The sequence below is a fragment of the Bos grunniens genome, chromosome 11 (assembly GCF_055505025.1).
Source record: "Bos grunniens cultivar Pamir isolate PY7600 chromosome 11, Bosgru_T2T1.0, whole genome shotgun sequence".
NCBI lineage: Eukaryota > Metazoa > Chordata > Mammalia > Artiodactyla > Bovidae > Bos > Bos grunniens.
The window spans coordinates 9,413,735-9,427,818 of record NC_141175.1 but is presented as its reverse complement, the minus strand read 5'-3'; the positions used below and the strand labels follow the sequence as shown (position 1 = coordinate 9,427,818).

At 55.7% G+C, this 14,084-nt stretch overlaps 2 protein-coding genes across 15 annotated transcripts; one reads left to right on the top strand and one right to left on the bottom strand.

Moving 5' to 3' along the window:
- The first annotated feature begins 5,374 nt into the window (after positions 1-5,374).
- Positions 5,375-11,603, top strand: CFAP157 (cilia and flagella associated protein 157). 6 transcript variants are annotated; one of them, XM_086325032.1, is made up of 9 exons: positions 5,375-5,606; positions 7,595-7,866; positions 8,531-8,684; positions 9,120-9,387; positions 9,747-9,877; positions 10,056-10,206; positions 10,578-10,744; positions 10,908-11,097; positions 11,405-11,603. In XM_086325032.1, exons 1-9 carry the CDS (start codon positions 5,443-5,445, stop codon positions 11,474-11,476), a joined length of 1,569 nt encoding a protein of 522 aa, XP_086181158.1. In that variant the 5' UTR covers positions 5,375-5,442; the 3' UTR covers positions 11,477-11,603. The 6 variants fall into 6 exon arrangements, with proteins under 6 accessions (XP_086181158.1, XP_086181157.1, XP_086181162.1 ...); XM_086325036.1 differs by having other exon boundaries at positions 5,391-5,606; positions 7,595-7,808; XM_086325034.1 differs by having other exon boundaries at positions 5,393-5,606; positions 6,210-7,866.
- Positions 8,929-14,075, bottom strand: PTRH1 (peptidyl-tRNA hydrolase 1 homolog). Of its 9 annotated transcripts, none has more exons than XR_015136305.1 (6): positions 13,320-13,542; positions 12,732-12,951; positions 12,157-12,256; positions 11,969-12,014; positions 11,078-11,864; positions 8,929-9,985 (listed from the first exon to the last, which is right to left on the bottom strand). XR_015136305.1 is itself a non-coding variant. In XM_086325048.1 (5 exons), the coding sequence occupies exons 2-5, from the start codon at positions 12,898-12,900 to the stop codon at positions 11,682-11,684; spliced, it is 531 nt and encodes a 176-aa protein (XP_086181174.1). In that variant the 5' UTR covers positions 12,901-12,951; positions 13,835-14,075; the 3' UTR covers positions 8,929-11,681. The 9 variants fall into 9 exon arrangements, 5 of the variants coding, with proteins under 5 accessions (XP_086181174.1, XP_086181175.1, XP_086181173.1 ...); XR_015136308.1 differs by having other exon boundaries at positions 12,157-12,374; positions 13,320-13,534; XR_015136303.1 differs by having other exon boundaries at positions 12,157-12,289; positions 13,320-13,534.
- Between the last annotated feature and the right edge of the window lie 9 nt (positions 14,076-14,084).

Sequence of the window (14,084 nt, the reverse complement as noted above, 5' to 3'; positions counted from 1 at the left end):
CCCGGCCGTGGCGTGGAGCCTTCTGGATCCAGGTCACTGCCACTACTAGGATCTAGGGCCGTCTGGAGTCTGCAGACAATCCGCAGAGTGTGCACCACACTGCCTGAGAGCGGGCAGTTCTCTGTATGTAGGTTGTCTCTCAGCCTCGGAGACGGCAGGGCTGCGTCTCGGCAGGTGGCCCCATCCATGAGCCTGTGGTGACGGTGCATTCAGGGCATGTGATGCGGTCACTGCATCAGCCTTAGTGTTCTCTCTTCCTGCTGCCACACCACCTAGCCTTCCAATGAACTTTCAGATCTGGAAGGCATGAAGCCTGTTGGTGACTTGGGGAGACTGTGATGAGTTTGGCCCAGCGTGAAGAGGGGGACCCTTACGGTAGGCTCATGGTGACACTGGGAATATTTCAATCAATTTCAAATGAAGCATGGTGACCTCATCCATAAGTCAAGCAAATTCCCCCAATACCAATCACAAAAGAATACATTTTAGAATTAAACCAATTAAGTCCATCCCTAAAGGTGTGGGAGAAACCCAAACAACAGACAGCAGAATTACACTCCTTGGAGGAAAAAGTGGCACCAGAGGTAATGCTGCTAAAGTGAAAGGAAAGTGAAGTTGCTCAGCCGTGTCCGACTCTTTGTGACCCCATGGACTGTAGCCTACCGGGCTCCTCTATCCATGGGATTTTCCAGGCAAGAGTACTGGAGTGGATTGCCATTTCCTTCTCCAGGGGATCTTCCCGACCCAGGGATCAAACCCAGGTCTTCCGCATTGTAGACAGACGCTTCACTGTCTGAGCCACCAGAACCCTGTAAAAACCAGGTGCTGGGGCCTTCCCTGGTGGTCCAGTGGCTAAAACTCTAAGCTCCCAATGCAGGGGGCCCGAGGTTCAATCCCTGGTCAGGGAACTAGACCCCACATGCCCCAACTAAAGAGTTCGCATGCCGCAGAACTGAAGAACTCACATCCTGAAATTAAGACCAAGGATTCTGTGTGCTCCCATGGCCAGATAAATAAACATTTTTTTTCAAAGCAAACCAGACTGCATCACAGGGCTACCAGCCTTCTCTTAACCCCCCTCCACCAAGATCTCCGTTGGTTTTGACAACACCTTTAGACAAGGAGTTTTCAAAGCTCTGATTCAAATAAAGTCAGCTCCCTCGGGCACAGCTGTGGAGTACCCTGTCCTTACAGACTGCCTTTCCCCGGAGCAGAAGCCATGCGCTACTGCACTCGACTGGGGACAGACCTACTCTTCCTGGAGTGACACCTGCTCTACAAGTGGGCTCCAGGGTAGCAGTCCCTGCTCTTCTCAGCTAGCCCCTCTCGGTGTGGAACCTCCATCCTAGGAGCTAGCTGAGGTGACAGCCATCAGGGTACAGGTATTCCTAACCTGCCACACCTGGAGTGGGACCTCTACCCTCTGTCTGGGCTGGTACGGGGACGCCCTCTGCTCTACCTATGGGCAATAGACATCCTGCAACATGGGGGAGGGGGAAGGTGAGATAGGGTGGCCGTCTGCCCCTTCCAGGGAGAAACTGGAGCCCCAGACTAGGAGCTGAGAGGAGAGGGAGCCCCCATCTTCCTGGCCATGCCTGCCCAGAGGAGTACACGCAGGTAAAGCTTGCATTACACAGAACTGGTGAGGGAAGTGAGCTTTTTGTTTTTTTCCCTGACACCAAATACATACCACTTTTCACACCATTTCTCCAAGTCTCTGGCTCCAACTAGGTGTCTGACAGTTACATCAGTTCTGACACTAATTATTCAGTGAATGCAGACCCACGGATCAAGGGCTCAGTCCCAAAAACTGCCCCCACTTCAGACAAAGGGGTGCCCACACTACCCTGCCCAGCTGATTACAATTTGAGGGGTCTCACAACCCCCTCCTCAGGTTTAATAGTTCATTAGAACAACTTACAGAATGAAGGAAAGCACTTTCTTTGCTGTGACTGGTTTATTACAAAGGATACCAGAGAATACCCAAATGGAAGGGACGCACAGGGCAAGGTATGGACTTGGCAGGGGGGCGGGGGTGGTTAGCCCGGAACTTCCATGCCCTTACCAGGCACACCACCCTCCCAGCATCTCCCTTTGCCCACTAACCCAGAAGTTCCCCCCAAACTCTGTTGTTTAGAAGGTTTTATGCAGGTGTCGTTACATAGGCAGAGTTGATTAAATCATCGGCCAGTAGTAATTGAAACTCAGTCTGCAGCCCCTCTGCCCTCTCCACAGGTTAAGGGTCGGGGGTGGGAGCTGCAGAAAGTTCTAACCCTCTAATCCTCTGCCCGGTGTTTCTGATGAGCAGCCCCCACCCTGAAGCTCTTGCCCCTCCCCTCTTAACCTCAGCAGCATAAACTCGGGTATGTGGGAAGGGGCTTGTTATGAAGAGCAGAAGATATGCCTCTCAGGAAATTCCAAGGGTTTTAGGAGACCTGTGTCAGAAATCCAGTGAAGTGAAAGTGAAAAGTTGCTCAGTCATGTCTGACTCTTTGTTACCCCGTGGGATTCTCCAGGCAAGAATACTGGAGTGGGTTGCCATTTCCTCCTCCAAGGGATCTTCCCAACCCAGGGGTAGAACCCAGGTCTCCCACACTGCAGGCGGATTGTTCACCATCTGAGCCACCAAAGAAGCCCAAGACCATTAAACAACTTAGTTAAAATGAGGTCAACAAGGTGGGCCCTAATCCAATCTGACTGGTATCCTTATAAGAAGAGAAGATTAGGACCCAGAGAGACAAGGGTGCACATGCCCAGGGTAGGGCCGACCACGTGAAGAGACAGGAAGAAAGCTGTCTGCAAGCCAAGGGGAGGCCTCAGGAAACAACCTGCCGACACTTTGGCCCCCGACTTCCAGACAAAACTTGACAAATTAGATTTCTGTTGTTGAAGTCATCTGGTGTATGGCATTCTGTCATGGCGGCCTAAGTGGATTCATATAGTTGCCCAAGGCAAGAAAAGCTTCATAGAGTTGCTGAAATCAGGAGGACTGCTGACAGATACGCCCAGAAACTCTGACAAGGCTCAACACTGACCACTCCACTGACCACTCCACTGAGCACTTGGTGTTATTCAAGGACTACCTGCCCTGAGCACTGTCCGCAGGCACCTTCCCTTAATCAAAGACAGGCTTTGATCCTGCTTCCAAGCTTTCCTGATCCTTTGATGAGAAAGCGCAAGGCCAGGGACTTCCCTGGTGGTCCGGTGGCTAAGACTCAAGCTCCCAAACAGGGGGCCTGGCTTCAATCCCTGGCCAGGGAACTAGATTTCACACACAACTAAGAGTTCACATGCCACAATGAAAAGATCCTGTGTGCTGCAACTAAGACCCCGTGAACCCAAATCAAATTTTTTTTTAAAGAGAGAAGGCACGATACCAGGCACTTTATGATAACTCAGGAAATGGAGGTGATGTCTACTCACTGTTCAGCCACATTTGGGTCAAGAGAATCAGTCTCAGTGGGTGTTTCGGGCAAGGAGGAGCTGGACTCCTGTATCTGGCACAAGCCCTCATCTGTGATGATGGCAAACACAGTGTCATCTGGTGGCGTCTGTGTTTGTACCTTGGCCTCAGGCAAAACGCAAATATGCATGTGTGTGTGTATGTGTATATATATAATATGTAATAATATATATCACAGCTGATAAGGAAGTGCATCGTTGCTCAAATACTAGACTCATACTTGCAGAGATTCTGTAGATTTTTCTTAAATGTTTCTGCATTTACTGCATGCCTTAGAACAATTTCCAGACACTTTATTTTTTTATTGGAGTATAGTTGATTTACAGTGTTGCTGTTAGGAGTTTGAAGTGTACAGCAGAGTGAATCAGTTATACATACACCTCTGTCATTCTTTTTTAGATTCTTTTCTAATATAAATTATTTCAGAGTATTGAGTAGAGTTCCTTGTGCCATTCAGTAGATCCTTGTTAGTTATCTGTCTTATATATGGGGCTTATATATGCCTGTCTTATATATGCCTGCCAATGCAGGAGGCATAAGAGATGTGAGTTGGATCTCTGGGTTGGAGGAGGGCATGGCAACCCACTCCAGTATTCTTGCCTGGAGAGTGAGTGTATATTAATCCCAATCTCTGAATTCATCCCAGGGAATTCATCCCCCTGCCCTTCGCCTACATCTGTGACTCTATTTCTGTTTTGTTCAGTTCAGTTCAGTCGCTCAGTCGTGTCCGACTCTTTGCAACCCCATGGACTGCAGCATGCCAGGCTTCCCTGTCCATCACCAACTCCCAGGGTTTACTCAAACTCATGTCCATCTAGTCGGTGATGCCATCCAACCATCTCATCCTCTATCATCCCCTTCTCCTCCCACCTTCAATCTTTCCCAGCATCAGGGTCTTTTCTAGTGAGTCAGTTCTTCGCATCAAGTGGCCAAAGTATTGAAGCTTCAGCTTCGGCATCAGTCCTTCCAATGAATATTCAGGACTGATTTCCTTTAGGATGGACTGGTTGGATCTCCTTAGTAGGTGCTCAGTAAATATCTATTAGCTGAATAAGATAGCCTGGGTGGGGGTCTGGAATGGCACAGGAAAGGAGCTCAATGGACCCTCCCTCTGGCAAAACAACAATTGGTGAAGATGATTTCTTAAGAAAGAAACAATCATTTAAAGTGTCTGGAGGTACAAATTAACTTATTTATAAAACCATAGTCCAGGCTATGTTTTTTTTCAGTAGTCGTGTATGGATGTGAGAGTTGGACTATAAAGAAAGCTGGCTTCCTTGTCTCCCTTGGGGCTGGGCTTCCTTCCTCCAGAGCCTCCTAGAGATGGCAGTGCTCTGAGTCCACAGGCCACTGACCTGGGCTAACACTGCAGTCTGCTGGGCTGTGTGCACTGCACCCACTCCCCTCCGGAGACCCAGCTGCCAGAGGGGTTGCTGGACTTTGTGGTCTGGTTCACTCGCTAAGTCGTGTCCAACTCTTGGCAACCCCATGGACTGTAGCCCTTCAGGCTTCTCTGTCCATGGAATTCTCAGGCAAGAATACTGGAGTGGGTTGCCATTTCCTTCTCCAGGGGATCTTCCCAGCCCAGGGATTGAACCCCGGTCTCCTTCATTGCAGGCGGATTCTTTACCATCTGAGCCACAAGGGAAGCCCTTCTAGGGCTCTGACCCACTGTAATATTCCCATGTCACCAATTTCCTCTTGAGGGAAGGGTCTCCCAGAGCCCAAAAGAGTGCCCAGTGAGCCTGGCGTCCTGGTCTCTGAGACGCCATGGTCTAAGACACCCAGGCCTATGGCCTCTGTGGCGCTGTTGGCCTTGGAGCAGGAGGCTGGTCCCTGAAACCCATCCTCGCCAGGAAGAGGGAAGGTCCCTTTAAGCCTAGCTTCACATTGTAAGCTTGTTGCTATGTATGCAAGGAACTTCCTTAGCAACCACCTGGCCTCTTAAAGAGGCCCTGGAGTAGTGGTTGCCACCAGCCATGGCTCCTAAAAAGAAGGGGGCCAAAGAGCCCGAGCTCAAGAAGAAGAAAGGTGGCAAGAAGGATCCCAACCTGGCCAACAAGCCCATGGAAATGCCTATAAGCGAGGAGATCCGAGAGTTCTACCACATCCAGATCCGCGACCTGGAGGACAGGCTGGCCCGGTGGGTGGGCGGGCAGGGTGGTCCTGACAGGTCAGGGAGTGACTCACAGCTGGCCACTGTGCAGGTTCAGTCGGTGGGGCCCCTGTGTTCTGGCCTCCCAGGGGATGTCCAGACCCACCCCCCATCCCTGCCTCAGTTTCCTGGAAGATAACATTGGGAGGCTTCATGATTTTGAAGAAAAATGGATTTCTTGGCCCCATCTTGGCTCCCAGAGTTTCCAGGGGCCCAGTGCCTAGTTAAGAGCCTAGCCCGTCCCCAGGCAAGGACTACGTCCCTCCTGCCTCACAGTTGCCCCCCGGGACCACACGTTTTACGTAAGAGGGCAGAGTTCAATCGGAGGGACACATTGGAGATGGCAGCCCCCTGGCAGGTGGGTGACCATATGCCCCTCCTCCCACCTGCCCGCCACCACCCCCCAGAGCCTGTGCCGTGATCCCCTGAGCTACAGGCCCCAGTGGCTCTTCCAGCTGCCAAGCCCACTTGTCCACCAGGGCTGTTTTCCCAAATGTAAACGAGGAGGGCTGTGCGAGGTGGGTGGAGGTGTGGGGGCGGCTCTCTGTCTCCTGAGACGGCACTTGCCCACTTTTCTTATTCTTCCACTAGCTCCTGGCCCAGTCTCAGGATGACCCTCAAGACACACCCCTTTGGTGGTGGCTCAGATGGTAAAGAATCCGCCTGCAGTGCAGGAGGAGCCCCGGGTTCGATCCTTGGGTCAGGAAGATCCCCTGGAGAAGGGAATGGAAACCCACTCCAGTATTCTTGCCTGGAGAATCCCATGGACAGAGAAGCCTGGCAGGCTACAGTCCACGGGGTCGCAAAGAGTCGGGCACGACTGAGTGGCTAACGTGAGGAGTCACATGTTGCTACAAATACTCACAGCTGATGTTGAGACCTTCCTGAACTGGTGCTCACTGTGTCCCTAAAACCGTCCCACGAGAGACGCCCTCCAGTCATCCCCATGATAAGTGGTGGAGAGACTGAGGCTCAGGGAGATAGGAAGGTACCCCAAGGAAGAGGCTCTGGGCCAGCCCTGGGCCCTGACTTCCCTAAACCTTGCTCCACAGATCAGGTCATCCAGCTTTGCACCCTGCACCATGCTTCCGTTCAGAAGATGTTGGTTGAGTTAGTTGTGAAGTTAAACATCTTTCCAAATAGCTTCTACCTATTATTCCATTGGAAACTAGAAAATTGCTTACACAACAACTCTTAAAAATTCACACGCTTCCCTCAAGTTGGAAACACCAGATGGAATGTATTTGGGAAAAATGCATTTGAGAGATGGTTATTGGGCACTTATTATGTGCCAACTTCCTCTGCCAGGCCCCCCAAAATACAGAGATGCGAGGAGTCAGGTCTTGACTTCCCAGTGGGACAAGGGTCAATCTACAGGACAGCCCCAACGAGAGGACCTCAAATGCTGCCTCAGGGCCAGGAAGGCTCCACAGAGGCGGCAACACAGGGGTTCACTCAGTGAAGGAGGGTAGGGAAGATCACAGGTGCAGAAGCTTGGGCTTTGAAGTGTGATATATTAAGCAGGGCACAGAACTGGCAGCAACCATTATGCTTAAGACCCTTAACTTTGGGGTATCAGACTGACTTGGGTTCAAGTTCTGATTTTGCCATTTACTAACTCAGGGATGCTTCATCCCTCTGTGCCTCAGTTTCTTCACCTGCAAAATGGGTATAATCATCATAGCCCCTACTTGCTTGGTTGTTGTGGATTCAACAAATACACTGAGTACCTACTACATACCAGGCGCTAGGTGTTGGGGACACAACTGTGAACGTTAACAGAGGCTCCACCCTCCCAGAGCTTACACCCTAGTGATGTTATGCACATAAAGCGCTGACCACAGGCATCAGCTGCGGTCACAAGCACTGACCAGGGGAGATGAGGCTGGAACCTCCAGTGCCCCACTATGGGAGGGTCCCGGGAGCAGCCTGACTGCCTGGAGGCCCCCTGGACCCCCGCCCCACATTTACCCCAGGTACCAGCGGAAGTGGGATGAGCTGGCCATGCAGGAGAAGCTGTTTCGCCAGGAGTTTGAGCAGCTGGCCAACAACAAGAAGGAGATCGTGGCCTTCCTCAAGCGCACGCTCAACCAGCGGGTGGATGAGATCGCCGACCTCAATGAGCAGCTCCAGAGCCTGCAACTGGCCAAGGAGATAGAGAAGGATGCCTTCGAGGCACAGCTAGCCCAGGTGCGCCACGAATTCCAGGAGACCAAGGACCAGCTCACCACCGAGAACATCATCCTTGGTGAGGGGTACTGGCCGGTGAGCCTACAGGCACACACCACAGCGGGTGGGAAACCCAAGGCTCTGTCTCTCTGGGCTCTCCCACTGTCTTTGTGACCTTGGGCCAGCCCTTCTCTCTGACCCTGTTTTCCCACCTGGGAAATGGGGATGATACATATTCCTTGAGCAACAACAGCTACATGCAGCTTCCCACATGTATCTTCCATGTAATGGTCCCAGCAATCCTGAGGCAGGAAATACCATCACCACCTGCCGCTGGGTAGGTGAGGAAGCACTTCAAGAAGGTGGAGTGTCTTGCCCAAGGCCACCCAGCTGGCAAGGGTGGCTGTGCCTTTCAGCTGACAGCAGGAGTGCCTGATCCAGAGAAGGTGTTCAGAGTCAGAGGCTCTTGTCACTGTCACTTTCATGAGAGTAGAGAGTGTCAAGGGGGGCTTCCTGGAGGAGGTGGAGCCTGAACCAGGCTTCGTAAGACTTGGGGAGGAGAGGAAGGGCATTCCAGACTGACCCATAAAGGTGGGCAGGATTATGTGTGGGGACAGGGGACTGGCCCTAGTGGATGGGGAAGGGTGGGGGGCGTCATCACGCAAAGCCCTGCTGCCCCCACCCCCGGGGCCCTGCCCTCCCGAGGCGGCCCCTCACCAGTCCCGTGCCCTGTGGCGGGGCAGGGGGAAAGCTGGCAGCCCTGGAGGAGTTCCGGCTGCAGAAAGAGGAGCTCATGCAAAAGTTCATGTCGCTGGAGGACCAGCTGCGGAAGCAGGAGAACGAATACAAGGACTACGTGCACAACCTGGAGAAGAAGTCGGTGCTGGACAAGGACAGGTGGGCAGGCTGCTGCTGGGCGTGGGACCCCTCACCGAGGCCAAGGACAGCCAGGTCTTCAGGCCTCCGACAGCCTTGGCTTCTAACTGGGCAGGGGGAACCATGCTAGCTCTCTGATGCCCTGACTTGCCATTCCTCGAAACTGTGGCTGATTTGGGGGGGTGGGGGAGTGGGTGGAGAGAAAATAAATAGGTCCCCAGTTCTCACACAAGCATTGGAGAATCCCTGGACATCCTTGTGCCACTTTTTGCAACTTAAATTATATTTAATGGTTCATCATACACGGACATGGTTCAAAATAGTACAAAGGGTCTATAATAAAGACCTCCTGCTGGTGGCCCTGGCCCCTCCTGTGGGAGATGGAGCAGACAGGTCTAGGTGCTCTGGGGACTCCCCCTGCCCGAACCGCGCCTCACCCCCACCCATCCTGCCTAGACTGAGAAAGGAGATCATCCAGCGTGTGAACATGGTGGCCACGGAGTTCCGCAAGGTGGCCACGAGCCAGATGTGGGACACAACCAAGCGGGCCATCACAGAGAACAACGCGGTGACCCTGCAGTTGGCCAAGATTACACGACAGGGCACGCAGCTGCTGGCGGAGAATGAGCAGCTCCGGGGCCACCAGGATGACCTGTGCAAACAGCTGGAGCTGCTGGAGAACTCCCAGAAGCTCATGGCCAGGAAAAACCGGGGCCACCAGAAGGTGCACACTCCCGGCCCTCACCCCGGGGGGCTTGGCACGGAGAGCAGGAAGGAAACCCAGGGCCCTGTACTCGGGGCAAATACGGCCCCTGCAAGGGTGGACCTGGGGTCAGGGCATGGGGGAGGGCTCTGGCCCCCATCGCTGGTTTGTATTTGACTTGGAGCCCCCATCACTGGTTGAAGGGGAACCCAGCCCCGGGGCACCCACCCACACAGGTGACTTAACGGGTGCACAGCAGCCCTGAGGTAAGTCCAGTGGGTGCTGGGCTCCCAGGGCCCCGGCCAGCCTCTCTAGGGGACACAGGGCTGGCTGAGGGCCTGTGGCGAGGCCCAGAGCATGGCCACCTGCCCACACTGCAGGTCATCCTCATGCTGACGGAGAAGTGCCGCGAGCAGCAGCAGGGCATGGCTGAGGCCGAGCGGCTGCGCGTCCTGCTAGGCCAGCTGGAGCAGGACCTCCTGAAGCAGCAGCAGGACAATCAGGCACTGAGGTGCGGAGCAGCGGGAACCCCTCCGTCTGTGGTCACGGGCCAGTGACTCCCGCTCTGTACAGAGGCCTGGAGGCTCTGTCTGTCACACAGGCTGAGGCCCGGGGCTGGCTGGAGAGAAAAGGCAGGGCCCGTTGTCCTAGGACGGGGAGGAGGCTGACCTGTCCTGTCCTGGGCCCAGGAACGAAAGAGACCAGCTGAACCTGCAGCTGGAGCGGCGGCAGGCCGAGGGGCAGCGGCTCCAGCAGCAGCTGAGCAAAGAGCAGGAGGTCCGGGCGAGCCTGGAGACGGCCCTGGCCCAGGCCACCTCCTTCCTACAGGACATCGTGCAGGTGAACTGGAAGTGGGTGAAAGTGTGGGGGGGGGGAGGGCAGCGAATCAAGGAGCAGAAACTGCCTGGAGATAAGCAGACCACCAGAGATGGCCAAGCCAGGCCCAGGGCCCATCTCTCCCCTGAGAGTTTCCTGGAAGATCTGTCTTTTTCTGATTCTCCAAGTCGAAGAGCCATTTGAGGTCTCAAAGGAGCTGGACGAAGGCCTCTGAGGCCCTGGAAGTCGTCAGTCTTCCCATCTGGAGAATGGGTATTCCACCACAGCCAGGGAATACTGAGATTAACAGGCACTGGGGTTGGAGTTTCCCAGCGGTGGATGCTGGGGCCACAAAGGGCCTGACCTGGTAGGCCCACCCATCCCCTTCTCGGCAGATGCAGCCTAACAAGGAGGACGGTGACTTCGACGTCATGTTCCAGCTGCAGCGCAAGGAGATGCTGCAGCAGTTGCTGCTCATGCTCGGCTCGGCCGTGGTCTCGAGCCCCCAGATGGCCGAGGCCCTGCATCGGGAGAGCCAGCCCTGTGGCCTGCCCAGCGAGGGGTGAGTGCATGACCCCGCATGACCCCGCGTGACCCCTATGGGACACGTCCAAAGGCTGTCCTTGGCTGAGCCGGGGCCGGAAGCCTGGCTCCCCAGAGCTGCTCTGAATCTCCGCTTCCTCGTCTAAGACGTGGAGGGGATGACACCAGTCCCCTCCCCACAGCCAGGGCAGCAGCACCCAGCTGCTCAGGACGGGGTCTCTGCTGCAGCAGCTGTCCGGCATCATACCCTACCGGCCTGGGGACCTGGGTCTGGTACCTCGACGGATCCACATCCCACCCAACCCTGAGGACCTCAGGCTGCTCTCACATACCACCCGCATGGGCAACTTACAGGCGTACAGCAGCCCCGAGGTGAGGGTGCCAGGGGCCCCCAGGGACAGCCAGATGAGGGCCACCCTTGGAAGCATATCACAGCTCTTCCACACCGTAGCTGTGTGGCTCTGTGGATGTGGCTGGACCTCTCTTAAGCCTCCACTTCCCCACCTGTAAAATGGGCTGAAGAAAAGTGTGTCAAGGCCTCAGTGGACCCAGATGCGCCCACACATCCCCTGGGAGGGGAGCCTGCTGGACCCTGTGGGCCCCTCCTCCAAGGCAGGGGAGGGGTGGGAACCCCCCGACGGAGGCTTCAGCTTCTAAGCTGGCACCTTTATTCTTACAGATCCACACCTCTGCTCCTCAGAAAAGGTTCAAAAAGCTTAGTCTTCCTGAAGTTTCCCTACTTTCGAAGTAGGACACGGAGAAAAGACCAACCTTCTATCCTAGAGAAGGACTGTTCTGGCCACAGTCCCCGCGTTAGTCCACAGGCAGCCTGGGGCAGCCCAGAGAAGAGTTATATTAAAAAAAAAAAAAAGACCCCACAGGCTGGCGTGGCACCTCTGTGGGTGGGTGGATGGGCGCGGGCATGACAGTCGGGCAAACAGCCGAGTCCACCGGCCTCAGGGGCCTGACGAGGACTCCCGGCTCCGCTGGTGGATGTGGCCCAGGAGCAGGTCCACAGCACGCTCGAGCACTGGAGGCAGCAGCTCCTGCTCAGCAGGGGAGAAGCGGCCCAGCACATAGGCCTGCACTGCGTCCCGGTGGGTCGGCCGCCCGATGCCCACCTGCAGCCGTGGCATTGCCTGTGGGGGAACCAGAGGGGGCCCAAGGAGCTCTGGTGAGAAGGAGTGGTGGGAGCCCTGTGCCAGCCCACCCGACTCAATGCAGGATGGAGGGGCAGACTTACATTGGAGTTGAGGCAGCTTATACAGGAACGGACTCCATTGTGGCCCCTTCAAGGGATAGGAGGGGGCAATTAGTGCTTCCTTGGGTCAGCACCCTTCACCCCATCCACCGCCGAGCCTGGGGTCGGCACCTCTACCCCCACTTGGAGGTCAGCTTCTCTCTCCCACCCTGACCAGCTCAGGGCCTCACCTGGCGCTTCCTCCCAACTTCAGAGCCACTTTCCCCAGCGGCTTGTCCAGCTCATCGTGTACCAGGTAAACTTCCTCAGCAGTCAGTCCAAACAGCTCCACTTGGCCCAGGGAAACAGTGGCTCCGGTTACTACTGATCTGCCCAGGAAGGTTGTCCTGACTCTGGGCTCCCATGAGGAGAGGCCACAATTAACCCCACTTGGTGGTAAAGAACCTGCCTGCCAATGCAGGAGACATAAGAGACGCGGGTTCAGTCCCTGGGTTGGGAAAAATGCCCCTGGAGAAGAGCATGGCAACCCACTCCAGTATTCCAGCCTGGAGAATCCCATGGACAGAGGAGCCTGGGGGGCTATAGTCCATAGCATCTCAAAGAGTTGGATATGACCGAGCGACTAAACCACCACTACATATAAAGAAACTGAGATTCTCAATTTCTCAGTCACCCAAGGCCAGGCAGCAATTGGAGCTCAACAGGTACCTGGAGCTCTAGGTGAACCGATTTGCTGCAGTCCAGAACGCCCCCTCCGGGCCCCTCCACCCTCCCGGGTGGCACACACATGGGGCCCTCAACTTACCCGCCTGGGCCACACTGTGCCCGTTGAGGTTCATGAGCCTCCGTGGCCGGAGCAGGACCAGCTGGGCATCTCCGAGTGAGGCCTGGGCGAGGTCCGCGGCACAGCGCCGGTCGCGTTCCCAGCTCTCCGCCACCCCCAGCCGCCGCGCCAACTGCCCCAGCACTGCCATGCCCACGCTGTGCCGCGTGCCAGGAAGTCCAGGGTTTCCCAGACCTGCCACCTGCGGGCGACATCAGGGAAACTGAGGCCCGACAACTCTCCCCATAATCTATCTCACAGCGCGCCCCCGCCCGGGGCCCCAAAGCAGAGGAAGGTAAATGGAAAACTGCAGGAATGGGTTAGGGCCACGAGGAGGAATCCAAGAAACTCCAAGACTCCAGAAGGCCAAGTGGAAGCGCCCCCCGGTGTGGGCGGGCAGGGCCCCCCGGTGCAGGAGCGGAGTTCCTGGAAGTCTGGAGCCCATCGAAGCATCTGACCATTTCTAGATAAGAAAACTCAAGAAAGGGGGAGAACTTTGCCCAGGAGACTGTGGCAGAACTGGAGCTAGGGCCCAGGAGTCCCTACGGGGCTTTTCCCCAATCCACTCACCAGCCACCGCTTCCCCGCAGGCCGGGGTTCCAAAACACAGCGGCTCATGGCTCGACTCAGCCACAGCCCGGCGCGCGAGAGGCCAGGGAGCCCCATGCTGCCCCGTTTCAGGACGCGGACCCCGCCCCCTGACGTCAGCCAGCCCCCGAGCCAGTCGCAGCCGCCCCTAGCCGCTAACGCCCAATCCCGGGCGGGCCACGTGGCCGCCACCCTTCTGAGGGGCGGAAGTGGCCGGGCGGTGGCCTAGTCTGGGCGTCCCCGCGCATTCCGCGGTGCCGCGTCACAGTCTCCTGCGAGGTTTGTTGGGCTCGCGGAGCCCTTGTTTGACCACTGGATTGGGAAGGAGTGTGCCCTGTTTTGACCCACCCCTGGGACTCTGCCTCGCTGCGGAAAGCCGGCAAGCCTTTTCCTTGGCTTCCCCAGCTAATAAAAACTTGCTAAAGCCATTGCAAGGTGTCATCTCTTAGAGCGTTGTGGGTCGGGATGATCCGCTGGAGAAGGGATAGGCTACTCACTCCAGTATTCTTGGGCTTCTCTGGTGGCTCAGACGGTCAGGAATCCGCCTGCAATGTGGGAGACCTGGATTCCATCCCTGGGTCGGGAAGATCTCCGGGCGGAGGACATGGCAACCCACTCCAGTATTCTTGCCTGGAGAATCCCATGGACAGAGGAGCCTGGCGGGCTACAGTCCATGGGGTCGCAAAGAGTGGGACACGACTGAGCGACTAAGCGCGCAGCCTCTTTCCGTCTCGGTTTGAAATTGGA

Bases quoted from the DNA above. Each gene is read 5' to 3' on its own strand.
- CFAP157 (XM_086325031.1), top strand. From the start codon at position 5,443: ATGGCTCCTAAAAAGAAGGGGGCCAAAGAGCCCGAGCTCAAGAAGAAG. The intron at 7,867-8,530 runs GTGAGGGGTACT...GTGGCGGGGCAG, and splicing joins CACCGAGAACATCATCCTTG to GGGGAAAGCTGGCAGCCCTG. The intron at 10,745-10,907 runs GTGAGTGCATGA...CCCTCCCCACAG, and splicing joins TGTGGCCTGCCCAGCGAGGG to CCAGGGCAGCAGCACCCAGC.
- PTRH1 (XM_086325046.1), bottom strand. From the start codon at position 13,415: ATGGGGCTCCCTGGCCTCTCGCGCGCCGGGCTGTGGCTGAGTCGAGCC. The intron at 12,952-13,319 runs GTGAGTGGATTG...TGTCGCCCGCAG, and splicing joins CTGCGGGGAAGCGGTGGCTG to GTGGCAGGTCTGGGAAACCC. The intron at 12,015-12,156 runs GTGAGGCCCTGA...TATCCCTTGAAG, and splicing joins AAGTTGGGAGGAAGCGCCAG to GGGCCACAATGGAGTCCGTT.